General features: G+C 44.9%; 1 protein-coding gene and 1 long non-coding RNA gene across 3 annotated transcripts in view; one reads left to right on the top strand and one right to left on the bottom strand.

Moving 5' to 3' along the window:
- The first annotated feature begins 4074 nt into the window (after nucleotides 1-4074).
- Nucleotides 4075-8608, top strand: LOC122928378. Its single transcript, XR_006387878.1, has 3 exons — nucleotides 4075-4115; nucleotides 4210-4328; nucleotides 7913-8608. It is a non-coding gene; the product is annotated as an uncharacterized LOC122928378 (long non-coding RNA).
- Nucleotides 8609-9341: 733 nt separating this feature from the next.
- Nucleotides 9342-24277, bottom strand: part of DNM1L (dynamin 1 like) — an 84302-nt gene continuing 69366 nt past the window's right edge. For both annotated transcript variants that reach the window (XM_044281156.1, XM_044281157.1), the window contains 4 exons: nucleotides 23610-23783; nucleotides 22993-23102; nucleotides 22758-22917; nucleotides 9342-9852 (listed from right to left, as the gene is read on the bottom strand). In XM_044281156.1, coding sequence (XP_044137091.1) covers nucleotides 9796-9852; nucleotides 22758-22917; nucleotides 22993-23102; nucleotides 23610-23783 — 501 coding nt within the window. In that variant the 3' untranslated portion in view covers nucleotides 9342-9795. The remainder of the gene's footprint in view (nucleotides 9853-22757; nucleotides 22918-22992; nucleotides 23103-23609; nucleotides 23784-24277) is intronic.

Below are 24277 nucleotides of genomic sequence, written 5' to 3'. Positions count from 1 at the left end.
TTTTTTGCACCGTTTTTATTTTATCTTTTGACCGTGTTCATCTGAGGGGTTAGGGGGGAAGGGGGGGTATTTTTATAGAGCAGATTCTTACGGACGCGGCGATGCCTAATATGTCTACTTTCTTTTATTTATTTTAGTTTTACAAAATAATATTTTTTTAGTTTTTGTTTTAGTGTGGTACTCCCTGAAGCAACCGTCAATGCAGAGGCCCGGATGATCGGGGGGTCCGTCCCTTCTTTCCAGTATGGGGGACCACACCTGAAAAGTGTTGGCCAGGGACGATCCGGGCGCCTCCAGTTCCCGAGATACTCCAGCCTGCTCTTTCCCGGTCAGAAAAGATCAGGTCCTTGAGGACTGCCTCATAGAACTGAAGGAATTTCCCTGTGTTGCCAGCACTCTGGGACAGCACAAAAGAGTTGTACAAGGCAACCTACACCAAGTAGACCGCAACATTTTTGTACCATGCCCAGGTTTTGCGCATGGCGTTATATGGCTTGAGGACTTGATCAGAGAGATCAACTCCTCCCATATACCGATTGTAGTCGACGATACAATCGGGCTTGAGGACTGTTGCTGCGGTACCTCACACAGGGACAGTGGTGATGCCGTTACCATGAATTCTGGACAGTACAAGGACATCCCTTTTGTCCTTATCCCTTTTGTTTCCCGCTAACACCCAGAGTGGGGGGGACATTCTGGGGGTTGAATACGGAAATCTCGCCCCTCGTACACATGAAACCCTGAGGTACTCTCACAAAGTTTATACAGCTTCACACCATACCTCGCCCGCTTTGAGGGAACATACTGGCGGAAAATAAGTCTCCCCTTGAACGCAATGAGGGACTCATCAACTGCGACCTCCCTTCCAGGTACATAGACCTGTACAAATTTGGCCCCAAAGTGATCGATGACCAGCCTGATTTTGTACAGGCGGTCATAGGCAGGATCACCTTGGGGTGGACATGCTGCATTATCTGAATAATGCAGGCATTTCCGGATGTCCTCAAACCGGGTACGTGTCATGGCCGTACTGTAAAGTGGGGTCTGGTAGAGGATGTCCCCACTCCAGTAATGCCTGACACTAGGTTTTTTCTTTTTTTACTAACAGTGGCCGGACGTTAAGAGTGCCAGCCACAGTCAGCGTACACACAAAATACAAACAAAAAAAACTGCTTGCACCCCAAAAATGTTGTGGGGGGGAGGGGTGGGCAAGCTGCAGCACCCCTGGGGAGTCTAGGGTCACACAGCTGTGCTGTTGACCCTAGACACCCAATTTAGGGTGATGCAATCACAAACTTTTTTATTTTATTTTTTATTTCCACTAACTTTCCCTTTATATCCCTGCCTAACCCAACCTTTCCCTAAGTACCTGATTGAACAGATAGGGGGTTCTGGGGCACAGATGAGGTGATGCCTGGACAGATGGGAGGTGCTGAGATCCGATGACGTGCAGCGCTCCTCTGCTCCCCGGACTCAAAAGGAGGAGGAGAGGAGCGCTGCTCTAATTTGAACCTCCCGCCCTCCCACCTACCAATCAGAGCCGATCCTGAGAGGTGATGTCACATCACCTCTATGGATTGCAGGGTGGTGATTGGTGGTGTAATATCACACCACCGATCACCATCCTGTTCCAGGTTATCGGGTCCTCAGAGACCCGAATAACCCGGAAACGCAGCAAACTGCAGGTCTGAATTGACCTGCGGTTTGCTGCAATCACCTACAGGGGGGGGTCATAGGACCCCCCGGCGCATTGTCCTCAGGTGCCTGCTCAATGATTTGAGCAGGCACCGGGTTCCGATCACCGCCCGCCGCGGTGATCGGAGATACATAGGGCGTATAGGTGTGTCCTTTAGTACCAGAACATCAGGGCATACCTGTACGCCCTGTGTCCATAACAGGTTAAACTCATCTGGGACCCCCCTGGGCACTCCTATAGCATCTATATACACATGAGAATCAAGACTACCTCTCTTTTAGATGACGGGGAAGTGTAATCCTACTCTAAATTAGGATTTCTTAGCTTTTCTAGAGTCAGTATAAGGGGGGTAACAGGTTTGGGGCCCTGTCTCCCCAGTGGGGATCTTTATTTGCCAAATGCATCCTTTTTAGTAAGTTCTTTCCTTTAGAGTCAGTTTTCTGCACCCCCTCCACCGGCCTGTATCCCTAGTCTACCCCCGTGTTCATGAGCACATCAGACCAGGATGCACAATACTCATTACAGGGCCTGATGACATCCAACTGTCATAACATCTGCAATCAGCGACATCACAGCAGTCAATTTCAAACACTTGTATATATTCTGAAACATTCAACCAGAATACTAGTGCACCCATGTTGGGCTTTGGACTCCAGTCTGATCATTTGGCATACCAAGAAGCAGAGTAGTGGGTGTGGATATTGGCTTGCTTTAACAAGGTCCACACTCCCTCCCATTATGAGAAGGATTAGAAAATACATTTTCTTAGCAGGTTTCTGCAAGGGGAGCCAGGATCTTGTTGCAATGTGAGGCGTGTATCCAGGTCTTCTTGCCCTCAAGTTTCACTGAAGTGGGTGTTATCAGCAATACCTGGAACAGACCATCAAATCTGGGTTTGAGAGTTTTTCTGACGTGCCTCTTCACTAGGACCCAGTCTCCTGGTTGAAGGGTATGACTTCCAGGAATCTGTCTGGGACATGGAAGTAAAGAAAATACTCGAAAATGTAAGTCAGTCTGATGTTCACGCAGAGTAGATACATAAGCAGAGAAACAATCATTTTGCAAAGCAAATTCTTGGGGACAATACTGTCATAACTTAGGGGCACTACCAAACAAAATCTCAAAAGGAGACAGTTTCTCCGTCCCTCTAGGGGTATGTTTGACACTGAATAGGGCAATAGGAAAAGCCTCTGGCTAAGGCCTTCCAGTCTCTTGTGCCATTTTTAACATTTTTTAGTTTTAATGTGCCATTCATTCTTTCCACTTTTCCGCTGCTTTGCGGTCTGTATGGAGTATGGAAAGCAAGACAAACCTTAGTGTGTATACGCCAGAACTCTCCTTCTCCTTGTATGGCACCTCCCTCCCTCCAATTTATGTCTCGTTCTCCGTAGCAGTTCTACTTCTACTGCAGGCATGGCCGATGGGGCAGCCACCATCAAGGGGAGTAATGCTGTCTTTATGACTGCTTGATCTGTCACTGTATTCATCAGAGTTTCAGCAGGTCTGCTCTTTGGTGTGTGCTGAGACCTTCACCACAGCTGCCCTTTTATTTAATATCCATCCTATAGATGTCATACAGCCTCAGCATTCTATATAGGCTTACCTACAGAGCTCCAGAAACTGCAGCTCAGCCAAATGGCTCCAAAATCATGTGCTACACCAAACGCATACCTTGGGTCCATATGGATGTTCACCGCTTTTCCCTCATGCAGATTACACTTTGCAGTGATTGCCTTCAGCACCACATCTTGTGTCAAACAACTAGAAGGGAGTGGTTTCTGTATCACTGCCTCACCATTTTGGACTACAGCATACCTGCTGACAAATCTTTCTTGGTCCTTGTCCCATGATCTTGAGCCATCTACAAAAAAACTCAGCAGGATTATTGCGTGGTAAACCAGGCCGTTGTGTTCATACCTATCACTGCTTGGATTTCGCCTTGTTTTCCGCTTTCTCCTTGCCCACCACCCTTTTCCAAATACACGAGCAGCAATGTGTGAGTTCTTAATAAGCTCTTCTGATGCTACCAGATGTAAGGCAGCTATCCTATAAGTCAATGTTCAACCCTTGAGACATGACTCGGATATGGGGATTGGCAGGCTTCCATGAATGTTTGCACAGCTTCAGCATTTGTTATAGGAGTTCCATTAGCGTCTGTGAATATTTTGAACATATTGAGATCAAGGTTGCCCAAAATAGTTTGTTATTGTAAGAGGCTGTCTCTCGTTTAATAAATTCTATGCAGTCATAGCATTTTCCAGTGTAGAAGTCATCAGCAGAAGAAACATCCCCTTCATTGCCAATCCCCTCTTGCGTAAAAAGGAGGAGGGAAGTGGGGTTAGGCACATCACACCTAAAGATAGTAACAGTGTCCAGGCGGAGAAGTGAACATTACATGCGGAGATGCCTAACAGCAAAGGTGTTTGGAAGATTGCAGAAACCTCATTGGGGGGGGGGGGGGGGGGGGGTGTCAGGATCTGAAAAACTGCTTTTTTTTTTTTCCCTCTCTTCAGTGAGGTTTTGGCGTCATGACTGAGGCAATGCCAGAAGAACACTACCTGTTTGCACCACTGGATTTTGCCTTCATCCTGCAACACAATAAACTATCGCGAGGCACAGATATCACTTTAAGGTAAACCTTGCAACCAATTACAATCTCAATACCAGTGTTATTCATTACCCTTAAGATACCTAATGCTGTTTGATGGAACTCTGCATTTATTCCCCTTTAGCAGTGTGGTTTACTGAAGTACCTAGCTTTTCTTAATGTGGAATTTAATAGACTGGAACACAGGACTTCTCATCTTTCATGGGGGTGTCTTGCAACTAGGGGATGGTCTTTGTGTCTCCGACGTCTACCCTGTCCTTCTCTCTCCCTTCTTAGTCATCTAAGTCCACCCCTTCCGGTCGGACGATGTGATGCTCCCTCTTTTAATCAGTATTGTCTCAACTGTTCATGAGAACAGATCTCTGGTGTGAACAGAACATTTAACACGTAACTACAACAATTGAAAACGAACAGATGTAACAACACAGACATGAACACATAAAAGGCCCATAGGAAACGTTACATTGAATTTAAATTAAAAAAATTTAGTACTCAATCAAAAATGTTGGCACCAATAAAAAACTAAAATCTTCCAAGAACAATAAACCCCACCAATGCGCATATTATAAAAACAAATATCGCACTCCATACGCATTCACATTTTCATTTGTGCATTTCTTGCTGCAGTATTATTTAGTCATTTCCACAAACCACTCATAACCATGCCCTTATAGTGCGCGCACACACACAACTCTGCTACGCATCCATCAGTCTTCACACATAATTCGACTCAACTGCAACTCAAAGCCACACCCATTCACAGTCCACTAAATAATTTATGGCTTCCATCCCAGCCACACAGTTTTCTTTGTTTCATCCTAAAACTTGCAGCACAAACAGCTTTCCTGCAAACAGACACCACATCCAGAATCGCTGAGAATCAGTTTTTGTTCTGATGTTTCTTCCAACGCCTCCTGGTCTTCAATCTGTGATCAATCAAAATCGTATAACAAGACAGCATACAAGTTATAATCACACAATTTTTGTTAAACCCAAATCATCTTATATGCCACGTGGTCTTAATTGGTGTTACACATATACAATCATTTTCCTTTGAAACTGGATTCCCACATTACGGTAGCTGCTTGGGAAGGAAGAAAGAAAATGATTAAATCTTCACTTTTCTGTGTCTTGTAAAAGGCATTACATCATTAGCTAAACACATTCTATATTCTCATTGTTTCATACCCCACCCTCCTTCTTCAGTCACTTTGGCATTGCGAACATCTGTTATCTCAGTAACGTTTGCCTAGCAGACTATATCTCTTTGTAAGGATGGGACTCAGCCCACCACAGGCTTCAGCCCCCTTTCCAGGATTCATTCAGCTTTCCTGAGACTGCAGAGTTAACACAGACTATGAGGGGGATGGGACTATACAATGTCTTTATCCCTTAGCATCCCAGCCACAGATGGGGGTATTGTTCAACTTTCTTCAAACTCTTTCAATGATACCAGACAATACTTTATCTTTCCTGACAAACATCTCTTCTCACACTCTGGAAAGCAGAACTACTTCAACAGAGATATCTTTCTAACACCTTCATATTCTTAGTGCTAGCCACACATCTGTTGGCACATACTAGGTACAATACTTATTCATTAACTGACCCTCCTTTACTGCTCTGTTTTCTAACTCATCAGAACCCCCCCTCAATATCACAGGAGCTCTAATGTCCACAGTCTGCTCGCTCTAACTTCAAAGAGTCTTACAGATTTTCACTAGAATCTGCTCAGTTCTACAACTTTCCACAACACTGTCTCATGAGTTTACACACACTTACAATCACAGACAAGACAAAGACAACCAGCATCTCCCCCTCTCAACAGCAAGCAGAGTTCACCTCCACCAGCAGAATTTTTCCCTGGCTCCGCTAGCTCAGACTAATACATCTGCCAGCTCCTCTGGGGATTCCCAGTCCCAATTATAGGCAGAAATGTATTGTAGCCCCCTAGGACTAAAACATCTGCCACAGAAATTTATTGTAGTCCCTCCTGCGCTTCCCCTTGCCAGTAGTCTTCTTGCCTGTTACCCGGGAAAGGCTCCCGACACAAAAAAACTAAAAGGAGAATCCACAGCAGAGCAAATCTTATTCTTTTCAGGCTAAGGTTCTAAAAAACCTCGAGATTTCAACAATCAGCCGAGGGCTGCTACTTCACAGTGTAACAAGCGACCAGCAGAAAGATTACCATAGCACGCTGAGGTACAAAATAAGGCAGGCAAGGTAACCAGTTTCTTACCTTGTTTCTGGGGCTGCAGTCCCCATCCTCAAGTGTCATCCACCGTGCTTCGGGAACCCAAACCTTCAGCTACTGCTGTTACATTCTCTCGAGCCCCACGTTTCAGGCGCCAACTGTTAAAGATGCTCTTAATCAGAGCTAAAATGTTTGCTTCTGCTGCTCCAAATTAGTAGTTTAATACTAGGATTTTATGTGCACAGAAGAAGAGACTTGACGCCAACAGGGTCAATTCAGTCCTCAGCTTTTTTTTTTTTTTTACACAGCACATTCCTATACATAGTGAGGAAGGGGGAGGAGTACATTGTGTAATGTCCTCATTGGTCAGTAGTGGTACTATGTTTATCACAAATGACCCCTCCAGAAGGAGAGTATTCCAGGATGGGCTGAGACCCTCATGCTGTTCTTTGTTTGAACCAAGAGGATATAGGAGCCATCTTGATTTCTGAAGAATGATATACATGACAGCTCAGGTCCCACTCACGGATGGCAGCCGGGAACAACATTTTGATGCGTCCAGCTTTAAGTAATGCTAGGAGCATCAGGTAACTTGTGTATTCAGCTGGTAACTACATGTGCCCTCCTGAGTTCAAGTGTATTGCCATCCTCAGAGCTGTGTTTGGTAAGTTGCAAGGAGGCATCCTCAAACAGCTGATCGACGGAGGTCTCAATCTTAAGAAACCCCTTTAATACAATGTGTAGAGATACATCATTGGCAGAGCTGATCTTGGTCAACCAAGACTCTGCAGCTCAGCCATGCTGGGGCCATCGCCTAGCAATCGTGTAATTGCTAGGTCCAATAAAGACAGTTGCATTGAGTGCTGTGACATAAGAGGGTTAAAAACAGGTGGAAAGGGTTTCTTAGATTTAAAAAATAAAATAAAAAAGTGCAAAGTTGATTCTTTTTAAAATTGGGACAACAGAAAATGCTGGTTACAAATAACTCTTTCCTGGAAAACAGTTGCCCCACCATCACAGGGTGATGGGTTTAAAGAGGACGTGTCACCTCTCCTGACATGTTTGCTTTAGCTACTAATTACACCCTCTTATAATAAGAATTCTGCAGCATCTACTCTTATGACCATGCTGTGCCATTTCTTTTATAATTCCCGCAAAAAATTATGAATGAATTGCAGCCTGCAATGAAGGTCCAGTTGGGGGGCATGTCCCTGCACCGTCTGACACTGGCAATACTGATTGTATAGTGTTAGACTGTGCAGGGACCCCCCCTCCCCCCCTAATACCCAGTAATTCTGTAATAACTTCTAGCAGGAATTATAAAGGCATGGCACATAATAGAGTCATAAGAATAGATGCTCCAGAGTGAGACATGTCAGCATTGGTTACAGGTCCTCTTTATTGCTTATTTTAGGACCATCAATGGAGGACACAAGGACTGGTGAGTGAACAAGACAAGAACTTTCTGCAGGACCAGTTTATTTACAATGATAAGCACAGACATATCAGAACATACAGCGCGTCTCTGGTAGCTGAGGACGAACAGACTGGCTGCAGGCAGCGCTTGTTCCCCTACATCACACAGACTAGGTGTACAAGCAGACCTATCACAAGAGAATGGCGTAACCTCCTGATTTGGTGCAGGTCCCTTTAACGTATCACACAACCCTTACCAAGTTCTCTGGTGGCAGAAAATAAAGACACGTACAACACAGAATGTTCATCTTAAAGCTTTTTTTGTTTTATGAAGGGAACAGTTTTCACCCCCATGGGTTCACTGTCCATGACGCAAACTTAAAACCACTAAACATGCAGCTGCCTCTAGGCTCGGATAAGACTTTTTCCTAATATAAATGGCTGACATCTCTAGAGGCAAAGGCTTTTAAACTGCCCAAAACAACCTCTGAGACTTGAGATGTAACATTTTTCATATTCCATATACTGTACAATTTAAAGGGGTTACCAACTCAGGCTTACATCTTATAATGGCTTGGAGTACCAGTATACGCATTAACTCACAATCTCTATGAAGTTAAAGGGAACCTGTCACCGGGATTTTGTGTATAGAGCTGAGGACATGGGTTGCTAGATGGCCGCTAGCACATCCGCAATACCCAGTCCCCATAGCTCTGTGTGCGTTTATTGTGTAAAAAAAAACTGATTTGAAACATATGCAAATTAACCTGAGATGAGTCCTGTCCCTGAGATGAGTAAAGGACAGGACTCATCTCAGGTTAAATTTGCATATGTATCAAATCGTGTTTTTTTTTTACACAATAAAAGCACACAGAGCTATGGGGACTGGGTATTGCGGATGTGCTAGCGGTGATCTAGCAACCCATGTCCTCAGCTCTATACACAAAATCCCGGTGACAGCTTCCCTTTAAAGATTACAGGTGCCTAAACCCCCTTACTGGACATCTTAGTTTAAACTGCTAAGATCCACCATTATACATCCCAGGACCAAAGTAGGCAGGGGCAGTATACTGTGCCTGGCATCCATCTGAAAAGGATATGTGTCAGCCAGCTGCTCTTTTTACAATGCTCCTCCCACATATCCTCTTCAGATGGATGACAGGCACAGTGCACAAGCTTTTAAATTCTAGTTATAGGATCTGGACAGTAAATGCTCTTAGCTCCCACTAGATGAAAGTGCCTCTGTTATGACCTAATGATGGGTGCACAGGTGACACCTTAGCCTGAATACAGCCATTTTGTAGAGGGAGCCAGTAGAGTTTAGCCAATTAAAAACTAGTCACATGACAAAATGGGGAACCCATAAATGCATTTTCATCTACATACGCACGATCAACTCCATATTGATGAATGGAGATTTCTCCACATGTTCTGGATAACTTTATTGTATGATGGACAATGTGTAAATACTTCAGTGCAGTATCAAACAATAAAATGCAAATGTTTACACAATTCCAGAGAACTGTACGGGTTCTGTAGAAAACATACATCACCTAAAACTAAACCGATGGAACAGTCATGTGAGTGAAGGGGAACGATAAGGGGCTTCCCAGCATGCTTTGCTCCATTGTCACAACAGGTGGTCAGCTCGAATCACAACAGAAATCTGTATGGTGGGGGTGATACTTGTGACGCAATATTAATTGTGTGAATAGTATAGCTTTTTCCTAAATACATCAGGTTCCCTCCTGGACATCCGTACCCCCCATATGTACTGTATACGGATAGCAGGAATTCGATCAAGTATATGCTGACTGACGAGCTCCTGTACAAGTTGTGTGACTTTTCTTCCATCTCGTTTGGGACGTTTTGAACTCCTGGTCACCAGAGATGTGTCTCCCGGATTTCAGCAATAATCTGACTGGCTCTCTGCAAAGCCTGAGGGATGATAAGTGGTACATGTTACACATATTAGAAAGCAATTGCATGTTAACATGGATAGATATATGTTCAGCATCTGAGTACACATATAGCATACAGCTGGCCATACACATTCAACGTTTGTTCCTGAAACCACCAACTTTAAAAAAAATTTTTTTATTTAGTACAAAAGTTTCTTTATCATAGTAAAACATTGAAACCGGCAATTTCAGAGGGACCAGCTGACCATGAAATGTGTTTGGAGTCCTCCACGCTCTACCCTGATGGGCAGTGTGATCTCGGTGCCCAATTCTTTTGTTCCTGGGAAGACAATTTGCTGCTAGTGGTTCCATACATTTTCTTTTTGAGAACACTTTCTGTGAGCGATCGTTGTTGGCTGGACAAGTGTTCAGCCATAGACCTAAAATAATTGGCCAGCAGACAAATTCTTCATGTTGAAGTTGGCCCGGTGGACACCTACAGCTGGCTATCACCCCTTCATGCTGCCACCACAGGAGTGTAGCATTGGAGACTGAATATTCAAAGTCTACTAAAGCCATTCTGGCTTATGGAAAGGGGTTGCCTTCATGAAAAGGATTCTCCGTAAAAGGGAAGAACCAGAAGTTTTTTGTTTTTTTTTCAGACTAAAAGCAGTCTATTCTTCACTACTGTGCTCCTGTAAGGACAGCGCTCACTGCGGCCCCTACACCTGCAGAACTGTGGAATCAGTACACTGCATACATATCAGCGGTGTACAGATTCCAAAGCGCTATTGACACCCTGAACTTTGGGTGCCTATTTTGTCATTAAAACAAAGAAAAATAAAGGAATAACGTATATTATAACAATTATGGACCATTTATAATAGTATAAAATTAAAAGTTTCAAAGTCAAATAAAAAGTTAGTTACCCCTTAAAGGGAATGTCATCAATGCCTTGTAGGGCTAGTTCAGCTGAATGCAATGACGCTCTTAGCAATGCACTGCTTCAGGGCTCATGCATACAAAACATATTTTCTTTCAGTGTCCGTTAATTTAATTTTTTTTGTGGACCGTATGCGAAACCATTCATTTCAATGGGTCCGCAAAAAAACAGAAAGTTGCTCTAAGTGCATTCCGTTTCACAAAAAAATAAAATAAACTTCTCCTATATTAGATAGTACTGTTCTATTAGGGGCCAACTGTTCCGCTCTGCAAAATACAGAATGCACAAAGACGTCATCCATATTTTTTGCGGATCCATTTTTTGCAGACTGCAAAATACATACGGTCATGTGCATGAGCCCTCATTCTGAAGAAAAACTTTTAATCAATATGCAAATGAGCAGTTGAGGGCACTGAGGTAGGCCCCATGCCACTATGTGCACCACTGCTCCTCCTGCTTGCTCTGCCAGCCCCCCCCCCCCCCCTCTCCTTTACCGACAGAGCAAGGTTCCTGCATATCGTTCATATAAAAAAAACGCAGCACTCACTGGTCTTCAATTATGCAGGATTTATTCACCTAACACAATGCGACGTTTCGACCGACATGGTCTCTCTCAAGCTTGAGAAAGACCATATCGGTTGAAACGTTGCATTGTGTTAGGTGAATAAATCCTGCATAATTGAAGACAAATGAGTGCTGCCGTTTTTTGATATGAACGATGTTTTGAAGGGGGAGCTTCAGACTGGCTCCCAACACTGCTGGCACCACCACTAGAAAGGTTCCGTATTTACCAATTTTTCGTTTTGCGGCTACAAACTTTTCCTTTTTTCTAAGGTTCCTGCAAAGTCATCTCTCCTGGCCCCGTCACTGAAGACGACAGAGGGGCTAGCAGAGGAAGAAGGGAGCGCAAGGGTGCACAGAGTGGCTCAGGCCCGCCCCCAGTGCACGCAACTGCTCATCTACGTATGGAATAAAAGAACTTTTGTTCTCATGGGGCGTGACCTGATCAGGCATGTAAGAGGACACGATACTGAGAGGCTCCCGGCCTGCCTCCTACAATCATCCTCCTGCTATATTGCTAGCCGACAGCCTAGCTGGCCCTCGGAATACTCCCCTGGGTGTGCGGACCTCACCTGCGCCGACAAGAAGCGCACGGTAAAGAAAGAAGGAAGAGAGACGCCGGGACTCCTGCACCGCTGAGGCAAGATGGCGCCGCGTCGGAGGTGAGAGCCGCAGAGGTTGTGGCCCGTCTGGGAAAATTCGCCCGCTCATCCTCAGTGCCCCCTCCAAATGTATCAGGCCCCCCTACCAACTGTTTGGGGGAAACATCCATAAACTACTCTAAAAGCGCTGACTGTGCGCCTCAGGTCCCCAAGATGACAGCGCTACAATCAGGGAGGGAAAAGGCCATAGATCAACAGGCTCTTCCCTGTGCTACAGAGAATAATCCTATGAAGATTAACCACTTTCCTACTGATGGAGTAGAATCCACAATTAAAGATATTTTGGCAGCTGTGCAGCACTGCAACAATTCACTGGCTGTTCTTACTACACACATGGGCAGCTTGCAAGAAAATGTCTCCCTCATCAGGCAAGACCTCAGGCAGGTCACTGAGAGGATCAGAGGTTGAAGATAGAGTGAGCACTATTGAGGATCAATTGCCCCCTGTGAAAAGGGATCTCGGCAGAATTATACATAATGTCACACTACTGATGTCTTAAACGGATGACTTAGAAAATTGGTCAAGGAGAAACAACCTCAGATTGATTGGGGTTCCCGAAAAAGCAGAAGGGACTGACCCAGTGTCATTTTTTGAAGATTGGCTAACCCTTAAATTTGTCAAGGACTCTATCACGCTTGTTTGTCATTGAAAGAGCACACAGGGTGCCTTTCCGTGCTCCACCACCGGGGGCCCCCCCTCGTCCAGTCTTAATGAAAGTGCTTCACTTTAGAGACATCATTCTCAAAAAAGCCAGAAATTATCCTGAGCTTTTGATCAACTGAAATAAAATGTCCATCTTTCCAGATTTTTCTGCCGAAGTTCAGGATGTGAAACGCCATCTTCGGGACCTACAAGTTCCCTATTCTATGTTATACTTGGCCAAGCTCCGCGTGGTGGCGCATGGAGAAACCTGCATATTTGACACACCGATGGATGCGGCGCAATGGTTGGAGGCCAACAAACGCTCTCTTAAGTCCTCAGCGGACATTGGATGAACGCACCTTCTACAAGTTCCAGGAACTGTAATGGATCCTATGAGGCTCAAGGATCATGTCCGATGAGTATAATATACTACCTCTGTGTCCTCTCCTTTGCCATTGTTCTATTACAAATTTCTATTCTGATAGGAATTTGTACATTAGGCCTCATGTACACGGCCGTGCCGTTTTTTTGCGGTCCGCAAACCGTGGAAGCCGCCCGCGCCCGTTGCCTTCTGCAATTTGTGGAACGGAACGGGCGCCGGCAATATAAATGCCTATTCTTGTCCGCAAAGCGCGGACAAGAATAGGACATGTTATATTTTTTTAGCGGGGCCACGGAACGGAGCCACGGATGTGGACAGCACACGGAGTGCTGTCTGCATCTTTTGCGGCCCCATTGAAGTGAACGGGGCCGCATCCGAGCCGCCAAAACGGCGGCTCAGATGCGGACCCAAACAACGGTCGTGTGCATGAGGCCTTATAGAAATGTACTAATGATTGCTATTTAGTAGGAAGATATATATGCCTTAGAATATTAAAGGGGTTCTGCAATTTGTTTAAACTGATTATCTATCCTCTGGATAGATCAGAATCTGACCGGCGGGGGTACGACACCTGGGACCCCTGCCGATCAGCTGTTTGAGAAGGCAGCGGCACTCCAGCCTTCTCACTGTTTACCACAGGCCAAGTGACGTCACGACTAGTTATTACTGGCCTGGGCGCGGCTAAGCTCCATTCAAGTAAACAGAGCTTAGCCCCGCCCAGGCCAGTGACACTAGTCGTGACGTCACTGGGCCTGCGGTAAACAGCGAGAAGGCTGCGGCGCTGCCTTCTCAAACAAGTGATCGGCGGGGGTCGGACTCCCGCCGATCAGAAGCTGATCTATTCAGAGGATAGAAAGAACAAAACCCCTTTAATATTCTAAGGCATATATCTTCCTACTAAAGAGCAATCATTAGTACATTTATATAATGATGATAGAAAATTGTATTAGAACAATGGCAAAGGAGAGGACACAGAGGTAGTATATTGTACTCATCGGACACTATCCTTGACCCTCATAGGATCCATTACAGTTCCTGGAACTTGAAGGTGCGTTCATCCAATGTTCGCTGAGGATTTAAGAGAGCGTTTGTTGGCCTCCAACCATTGCGCTGTGTCCATTGGTGTGTCAAATATGCAGGTTTCTCCATGCGCCACCACGCGGAGCTTGGCCAGGTATAACATCGAATAGGGAATTTGTAGGTCCCGAAGATGGCGTTTCACATCCAGTCACTGATAGCTGGACCCCTGCTGCATGCGCCGGCATCGGTGAAATCACTGATGCTGGTGCATTAACCCCTGCACGGCCGCGGTCTGTGCAGGCTTCAGACATGTGCTCTGCTGTGACGGGGACCTGATGGCAGCCCAATGCCTTCCTTAGACATCGTGGCTGTCTTCCAGGAGAGTCTGTGAGATCCAGCCCCCTGGGTCTCACAGGCATGCAGGCTGAAGTGTGTAATACACTTACAGCCAATGCATGACAATACAGAAGTATTGTCATGCAATGTAAAGGGGATCAGATCCCCAAAAAAAAAAAATTATATATATATATATATATATATATATATATATATATATATATATATATATATATACATACATATACATACACACATACACATATATATACACACACATACACACACATAGTACAGACCAAAAGTTTGGACACACCTTCTCATTCATAGTTTTCTTTATTTTCATGAGTAATGGAAGCATCAAAACTATGAATTAACACATGTGGAATCATATACTTTTTAAAAACCATTTCAGATGACTACCTCTTGAAGCTCATCAAGAGAATGCCAAGAGTGTGCAAAGCAATAATCAAAGCAAAAGGTGGCTACTTTGAAGAACCTAGAATATGACATTTTCAGTTGTTTCACACTTTTTTGTTATGTATATAATTCCACATGTGCTAATTCATAGTTTTGATGCCTTCAGTGTGAATCTACAATTTTCATAGTCATGAAAATAAAGAAAACTCTTTGAATGAGAAGGTGTGTCCAAACTTTTGGTCTGTACTGTAATATATCTATCTATATATCTCCATCTATCTATATATAAATAAAATGCTTTATGTAAAACTGAAACAACCCAATTTTTTTTGTCATATTTGATATTGATCTAACCTGTCAGATGAATGTTGTAAATAAAAACTGTGCAAAAACAGCTTTTTTTTACCTTGCTTCACAAACAGTGTAATATAGAGCAACTAAAAATCATATGTACCCAAAAATAGTACGAACAAAACTGCCACCTTATCCCGTAGTTTCCAAAATGAGGTCACTTTTTTGGAGTTTCTACTCTAGGGGTGCTTCAAATGGGACATGGTGTCAAAAAAACAGTCCAGCAAAATCTGCCTTCCAAAAACCATTTAGCATTCCTTTCCTTCTGAGCAATGCTGTGTGCCCGTACAGCAGTTTACAAACACATATGGGGTGTTTCTGTAAACTACAGAATCAGGGCAATAAATATAGTTTTTTTGGCTGTCAACCCTTACTTTGTAACTGGAAAAATGGATTAACATAGAAAATCTGCTAAAAAAGTGAAATTCTGAAATTTCATCTCCATTTTCCATTAATTCTTGTGGAACACTGAATAGTTAAAGTTTGTAAAATCTGTTTTGTATACCTTGAGGGATGTAGTTTCTAAAATGGGGTCACTTTTTGGGAGAGTTTCTGCTCTAGGGGTGCATCAGGGGGTTCTGAAATGTGACATGGTAGCTTAAAAATATCCCAGTGAACTCTGCTTTCCAAAATTCATATTGCATTCCTTTCCTTCTGCACAATGCTGTGAGCCCGTACAGCAGTTTACGATCACATATGGGGTGTTTCTGTAAACTAGAGAATCAGGGCAATAAATATTGAGTTTTGTTTGGCTGTTAACCCTTGCTTTGTCAGTGGAATTTTTTTTTTTAAATGTAAAATCTGCCAAAAAAGAGTGAAATTCGGAAATTTCATCTTCATTTTCAAATAATTCTTGTAGAACAACCAAAGGGTTAACAAAGTTTGTAAAATCAATTTTGAATACCTTGAGGGGTGTAGTTTCTAAAATGGGGTCATTTTTGGGTGGTTTCTATTATATAAGCCTCACAAAGTGACTTCAGACCGGTCCTTAAAAAGTGGGTTTTGGAAATTTTCAGAAAAATTTCATAATTTGCTTCTAAACTTCTAAGCCTTCTAACGTCCCCAAAAAATGAAATGGCATTCACAAAATATCTAAACATGTAGGAGACATATGAAGAATGTAAAGTAATAACTATTTTTTGAGGTATTACTATTTATTATAAAAGTAGAGAAATTGAAATTTGGAAATATTTCAAAATTTTTGGTAAATTTGGTATTTGTTTTATAAATAAAAGTATATTTTTTTATTCAATTTTACCATGGTCATGAAGTACAGATGAGAAAACAATTTCAGAATGGCCTGGATAAGTAAAAGCGTTATCACTACATAAAGTGACATGTTAGATTTGTAAAAAAAAATGGCCTGGTCCTTAAGGTGAAATATGGCAGGGTCCCTTAAGGGGTTAAAATGAGTCTCATGCAAAAGCTTGTGTATGTCTTGCACAATTCCCCAACTAATTTTCTTCAGGATAAATTGAATGTTTAGAAGCTTGATTTGGCGTAGGAAACGAGCCAGGATTCGGTTGGATATATTACTGAGATATTTTGCTTAGAAGGGTTTTCGCCCTGGGAACGGAAAGGTGTGACATTTCTGAATCAGCTGCAGAGAGATGGATTTGAACAGCTCAGGGAAGACTTTGCCCTGCCTCATATGGCCTTTTATCAATTCTTACAGATACAGCACGCGTTCCAGGCTCAGACAAAATCTATATCGCTTACATGCACCACAGTCCCACTGTTTCAGCAGATTCTCACAAGTGACTCCAGTGGCTTAACATCATCCATATATAGCAGTGATGGTGAACCTCTTAGAGACCAAGTGCCCAAACTGCAACCCAAAACCCACTTATTTATCGCAAAGTGCCAACACGGCAATTTAACCTAAAACACCAATTTCATATATCTTCCATGTACTTTATCATTTAGCTATAATAACCTACCTCCATTCAATGTGCGGCCTGTGCTGTTCATAGCATGTCCTGCACTGATGAATGGCAGGAAAAGTCAAAGGCATATTGGTACACCATACACTTTCTCCAGGGTGCGGGTGCCCACAGAGAGGGCTCTGAGTGCCGCTTCTGGCACCCGTGCCATAGGTTCGCCATCACTGATATATAGGAACTATAGTGGTCAAGCAAAAGTGGGAAGGAGAGGTTGGCCCAATATCAGAAGACCAATGGAAGAGTTTTAGCCTTGACGCCTCAATCATCATTATGTAAGGGCCAGCTTATATCCCAGCTGTTTCTTGTCCACCGGGTATATAGAACTCTGGCATTTCTGTTCAAGATTGGTGTTAGGCATGATGCTTAATGCCCTAGATGTGGAGAGAGTCCTGCATCCTTGCTGTACATGTTCTGGGAGTGTGCAGGGCTTGGAAACTTCTGGTCAGGTGTGCTAGCAGATATCAAAAGACGCCTATCAGGTTGCGGTTTCGCCCGGTCCGAGAACATGTGTACTGGGAATATTGGCTTGCTCTTTCAGGCCAGGAAATTAATAGATAAACACTGGCTTAGACCCCAGCCCCCAACTAGGGCTGAATTTTTGAACAGAATGAGAGAGATCCTTCGCCTAGAAAAGGGCGTTTATCTTACAGAACTGGACAAAAAGTATATAAGAAAGTTGAACACCTTTACTTTCACACTTACGTTGTTGTTGTTTTCCGGTATTGAGATCCAGCAGAGGATCTCAATACCGGAAAAGTTGGATTTTTGTACTTACCGTAAAATGCATTTCTCGTTTAATTCATTGGGGGACACAGCACCATGAGTATATGCCCAGCTACCACTAGGAGGCAACACTAGATATCAAAAAGGTAGGCTCCGCCCAGGTGGGCTATACCCTCTCCACAGTCACTAGGCTAATCAGTTTGTACCAACAGCAGTAGGAGAGAGAAACAAAAGCGAAGAATCAACATGCCCTGGACCAAGAAAGGACACGAGAACAGCAGCCCGGTGACGGGAAAAGAAGTGAAAACAAGGGGTGGGATCTGTGTCCCCCAATGAATTGAACGAGAAAGGGATTTTGCGGTAAGTACAAAAATCCTACTTTCTCGTTAATGTAATTGGGGGACACAGCACCATGGGACATCCCACAGCAGTCCCCGAGGGTAGGAAGGAAATCTCATGCAAAAAGTTGGACGCACAGGTGCTGGAGAACCCTGTGACCCAACCGGACCAGGAGAGGCCATAGCATGAAATGGTTCCAAAGGAAACAATATAGGAGACCGTCAAGATTCCAAGGACAAGTGCCTGGGAAAAGAGCCCAAGAAGGAACAAGGGGAAACACTCGGTTCCTCCTGAGGTGGGATAGGGAGCAAGGCAGATGTCCTGAGCAAGAACCAAGAGTTGAACAAGTGCGCGCTAAAGAGCCCGAGGAAGGATCTGGAAGAACCAGGGCTCCTCCTGAAGAAACAGGACAGTAGAACAGCAACGTCTGTTGGTAACAACCTAGCGCTCTGCATATGGAAGGATGCTCCAGGAGGAGAATCCATAAGAAGACAGACCCAACAAGAAAATTTGACTATGAGGGTACCTGGCAGGAGGAAAAATGCCTGGAAAAAGGACGGAGCATTCCTTAACCAAGGAGAAAAACTTCCTGGAAACAAGCTAAAAGACCCTGTGGACCGCCCCTCAGCAAAATGAAGGCACTTCTATAAAAGGTCTGGAAGCAAAGGAACCCGACCAGAAAGAGGACAGAGAAAGGAAAAAAACTAACTTGTCGCAGACCAAACACATGGCCTGTCTGTGGCCAACCTCCTGTAAAGGCCAGGGTAGAGAGGAACCATGGGAAAAGAGCGAGCCTCCTTCCACAGCAAGGCATGTGGGCAAAGAGAAACACCCTATGAGAAGGTGGCAACCCCATCCTGCTAGAGAAAGCAGCCAACCCCTGGGGGGGGAGGGGATCCTAGGTAATGGCCAGGAGAAGGGAACGTAAAGATCTGTTTCCCAGAAAAAAAAAAAAAAGCCTAGGATCGAGCCTCCGAAAAACTAACAAAATATCGCTATGAAATGTAAGACCAGAGATATCCCTGGCCACATGAAGTCTTAGGGAAAAGGGAAACAGTAGCAGGCCCTGGTAATACAAGTGGAGACACACCTGAGAAATATTGGAGTAGAAGGAAGAGGACTCCAAACAGCCTAAGGAGGAACAGTTCTGAAAATGAGGTAAACCTCCATCCTGAAAGTGACCAATACGATCCAAATTGCAAACCGTAGCATTAAACTCCCAGATACCAGGTACTTGACCTGGGGAGACGGGAAGAGCCTATGAGGACCCAGGAGGGAAAAGAACCAAACTGGGCCCAAAGAAGCAGCAATCATACAGAGCATGTACGGTCAAAGAAGCCACGAGTAGATTCCCCAGAGGGAACAGGCCAGCTAGACGGTCAAGGAATCATTGTGGCAGGGACTACAAGCAAGATTACCCAGACAGAGGATCAAGTACGGTCCACAGAACTGGACCACATGAGGACAAAAATAGCCAGATTATCAAGGGGAAAATGAAATGTATCCACCATAGGAAAAAAAAAAAAACACATCAGCCATGGTTAAACAACCATCCCAAGTGTAGTGGCTAGCATACTGTATAACACTGCCCTGGAATGGGAAAGTATAGCAGCCTGGATTTTGTAAAAGAAAGGCCAGATATCCATATATCAAAAGAGGATGCAGAATTTGCCTGGGGAGACTACACGGACATGTAGAAACCAGCTACCAGCAGAGCACAATGAAACCCCCAAGGAAGGGGGAAGAAACTGACAGGTGCAGAAAACAGCAAGGCCCAAGTGGACGGCTCTACTATCATGTAGCACCACTAATCCACGAATCTAAGGGTGTACAAGAACACCCGGACCATGGAAGAACTACGGGACCATATGCGATACCAGAGTGAGCAGCGAAAAATCCCACCCACCAAGTAGGTGTGTGGCGCTCACTAGTCCTGTCACAGCCATATCAGCGAGGACATCCAGCGATGACCCGAAAACTGCAGTAGCGGCTGGTGCTCACAATGCTTCGTATCCCTGCAGGATAGAGCATTCAGTGGAGATCCAGGAACTCTGTCAGGACTGGACCATGTAACTGTGTGAAAACAAAGCAGAAAAGCAGTAAAAACAACGCAAGTACTCCATCATGAAATGGGGTAATGCAAATGTGCGGAATACAGTAAATTTATAGGGTTGAAAATCTAGCATGACAGCCAACAACCTGCGCACGCGAGGGGAGTGTGGTTGTCTGGTGCGAGACGAGCAATAAAGTAAAAATCATGCCCAGTACAGGGGCAATGAGAAGACTTGGAGGTACTGCACCAGTTGTCACATCTGAAGAGGCCAGCCATATACTGGATCTAAGAATTGCAACTCTACTCCGCCCAAAAAGGGGAGAGAACATATGGTTGCCAGGTACATACTCCAACCACAATGGCCTGTCGGATACAGCGCCTTGAGATAGTACAAGTACACCGCCACGCACGACGATAATGAGGAGCCAGATGCATACTAGAACCAGAAAAGGGTGATTAATACAGCGTCTGGGGATGGTACCATCACTCAGCATGATCAGGGGCCCCATGATTGCCTAGCACACATTAGAGCCAGGAAAATACACACAGTAATGCAGGAGCCGTATGTGCCACAGATTGTACCAATAGGGCACAGCACTTGTTGATACTACAAATACTCCGCCTGAGAATGGGAGTAATCTGGCTGCATGGTGCACATGATAATGAGAGTGAAGACACAGCTACAGCGTCTGGAAATGGCATAGGTACTGCGCTTGATAAAGCAGTAGAGTGACTGTATAATGCATACTAGAACCAGACATGTGTAATGGCGAGAAAAACGGCTGTGTAATGCAGACTAAAAACCAGACAGGTGTAAAGGCTATAGCATCTAGAATCTGTGCAGAGGTGTCCCCCGAGGAGGCGTAAGATGCGTCAGGGAAGAATACGTCACCAGTCTCAGACCTGTCCTGGGGGTGACCCGAGGATGAGCGGGACTTAGTTGTGACAACCCGAGGTCGTTTGCGGGACCTGCGGGACCTGGTGTCTGAATGTGAGCGTGCCCCGTCCGCTGGTAGGGGCAGAGGCGGCCGCACTTTGGGCAGGCGAGCTGTCCAGCGCCTCCACCATGGATTGAGAGAGAGAGAGAGAGAGAGAGAGAGAGAGTCAGACAAGAGGCCCATTCAGGAGGGACTGACACAGAAGGGGTGGTCAGGGAGACATGAAGGGCCTGGGAGCAAGGTACTGCGCACAAACAGGGAAGGCTGACCACATGGCAACTTTTTATCGCAACAGGTTCATGTAAAATACATGGTGACCAGGAATGAGAGTCCTCTCTGGAGGAGGATATGGGGGCTGATAGGGAGCCTGAAAAAAGAAAAACAGCCAGGCAGAGACTGTCCTACCGGACCCCAGGTGCTGTGTACCCGAAGAGGTGCTTCAGCAGCTGCAGAAACATGCAAGGTGGGGGTGAGGGGAGCTCCTGAGGAGAAATGACAAATGACGCTCCAGGAGGGTAAAACCGGGGCAAAAGGAGCACCAGGGGCCCGAGGGCAGGCCGGAGACTAAAGTAGAGGGAAAGACTGGGAGAGGCATGGGTGGCCAGGGAGGTGAAGGATACCCAAGGGAGGGAAGAAAAGGGGGAAAGGAGGGACCTAACCAGGCCCCACAAATAAAATGAATCCCATCCCTTGGAGCAGGGATACAGGAGAGAATACTTACCGTCTGGCGTCTTCAGGCGCCGCAGGGTCACCCCTTCGGCAAACTCAACAATTAGGTGGGATTGCAGGCATGCCACTGCAGATGCAGTAATAGGTGACTGGGTGACCAGCGTAGGTACTTCAAGTACGCGCCCGCAGGAGGTGCAACTAAAGTGGTAATCCACGATTGAGCCCCATCCTGCAGAAGAAAGGAAAAAAATAAAATAAAAATGAAAAGCAGCAAGACCTGCAAAAAAAAACCAGTAGGTCATGTCTGCCGTCCGTAGGACTAAATCCGTAGACTAAAACGGATTAGCCTAGTGGCTGTGGAGAGGGTATAGCCCCCCCTGGGCAGAGGCAACCTTTTTGATATCTAGTGTCGCCTGCTAGTGGTAGCTGGGCATATACCCATGGTGCTGTGTCCCCCAATGACATTAACGAGAAAAACACATTTCCGTTTAGTCCTCATGCATTCTGGAAAGAATGGAAAGAGATCATCAGGATGTCTTCCGTTCCAGCAGCATTCTGTTTTGTGACCCGAACACAAAACCGCTGCAAGCTGCGGTTTTGTGTATGGTCATAAAAACTTTAAAAAAATGGCTCTGTCACGGAAAACAATGCAAGTCAATGGTGACGGGTCTGTTTTTTTTTTAGGAGTCTAAAAAAAGGATCTGTCGACCATTGACTTTCAATCTATTTAGTGACAGATCCGTTTTTTCTCCCGTTTTGATTTCACACAACCGCATCCTAACGGAATGGATGCATCCTGATGTGCCAAATCAAAACAAATCCATTTCATTCTGGTATTGAGATCCTCTGACGGATCTCCAAACCGGAATTAATAACCAAGAGTGAAAGTAGCCTAAGCAAATTCAGGGTGGGCCACAGACACTGCATCACAATATACTATAACTGCCGCATATTGAATACCTTTAACATATCGGCAGCCTCATTCCTGCGCTGGGCCATGTCCTCAGACTCTGTGAGCAGATCATCCAGCAGCATGGATTTATAAAGCTGACCCACGAGCTCGCTCTGTAAGGCGTCCTTCACGTGGTTCACTAGAAAGTGCATTACAGCCTTTGGCACACTGTGAGGACACAGAACAACAGTCATTAAAGCCCGGTGTGAAGTGATGGGCACCGCGCTGCCCCCAGCTACTCACCTGTCCTGAATATTCTTCCGTACTATTAGGAAGTAAGATTTAATTAATCGCTCGATCACTTCGCAGTCGCGCTGCTCTCGGGCGGAAAGTTTTCTGGCAACAGGCACAGGCTGGAATGAGAGAGAATAAAATCAGAGAAGACAAGACAGAGGTAGAGGAGAATCGTGGCAGTGTCACGTGCTGTGGGGACATTCTCATCTAGTACCGCCATATGGAAGCAGAAGTTCTCCAGTTTAATGTTTCCTGGAAATTTCGCAGGACTTGATCTATGCCCAAACCTCATCTGGAATAGTCTAGGGCAGGGATGTCAAACTCGTGGCCCTCCAGCTGTCGCAAAACTACAACTCCCATCATGCCTGGGCATACTACAGCTATCAGGGAATGATGGGAGTTGTAGTTTTGCAACATCTGGAGGGCCATGAGTTTGACATCCATGGTCTAGGGTCAAAATGTTGAAGAACTGCTGTCAAAACCATATGAGCGGCCGGAGAGGTCAGACAGTGGGTTTTTAGGCAAAGGTCATAAAAAAAGCAACCAAATAGGAAAAAATCTACAAATCTCGCTTCATTCCATAGCATGCTGGATTATTAGAATTTTGCGAAGTTCAGTGGACGTACCACATCCAGCAGATTTACAGCATGACCCCTCTGAGGGCTGGCAGGAAGGGCATGGGCTGATCTGTTCTTGTCTTCACCCGACAGGTCATCTCCTTTTGAGTATTTTAACATCCCCCTCCAATTACCAGTCCCAGCATCAGGGATATTGTCACCAGTGCCCACGGCTGGTACAGCCTGTAATGACAGCAGACACAATATAGTCAGGCAAAAGTCGAGTATTAAGGTATATGAAAAACTGATTAAATGGAACCCTGCAGCAAATTGTGCGCACAAACAGCAGGATGCCAGTAACGCAGGACATTATGTGGCGTTCGGACAGGCTGTTACTTCCATCAACCCACCAAGCAGGGAGAGGAGCTCGCACACGCCGAACCAGGAGAGCACTGAATGTGGCAAATTAAAGGAGTACTCTGGTTTCAGCAAATAAAATTCTACAATTTTCCAATTTACCTCAGCAATTTCTCAGCTTTCAAGATCTCTGGTTGCTGTCAATCAATAAGAACCTAGGGCTGCACGAGGTATCAGAGTCTCCATACTTTTTCAGTACTTTGATAATTTCGGTATTTTTTTGATAAGTTGCACTATTGTGCAGATTAGTATCAGTCCCTATCAGAGAACATGGCGCATGCAAAGCGCAGTGCACACCATGTTCTCATCAGCGACCACAC

Source organism: Bufo gargarizans, chromosome 2, assembly GCF_014858855.1.
Source record: "Bufo gargarizans isolate SCDJY-AF-19 chromosome 2, ASM1485885v1, whole genome shotgun sequence".
Lineage (NCBI taxonomy): Eukaryota > Metazoa > Chordata > Amphibia > Anura > Bufonidae > Bufo > Bufo gargarizans.
Note: the sequence above shows the minus strand (reverse complement) of the source record. Positions and strands in the feature narration are given on the sequence as shown.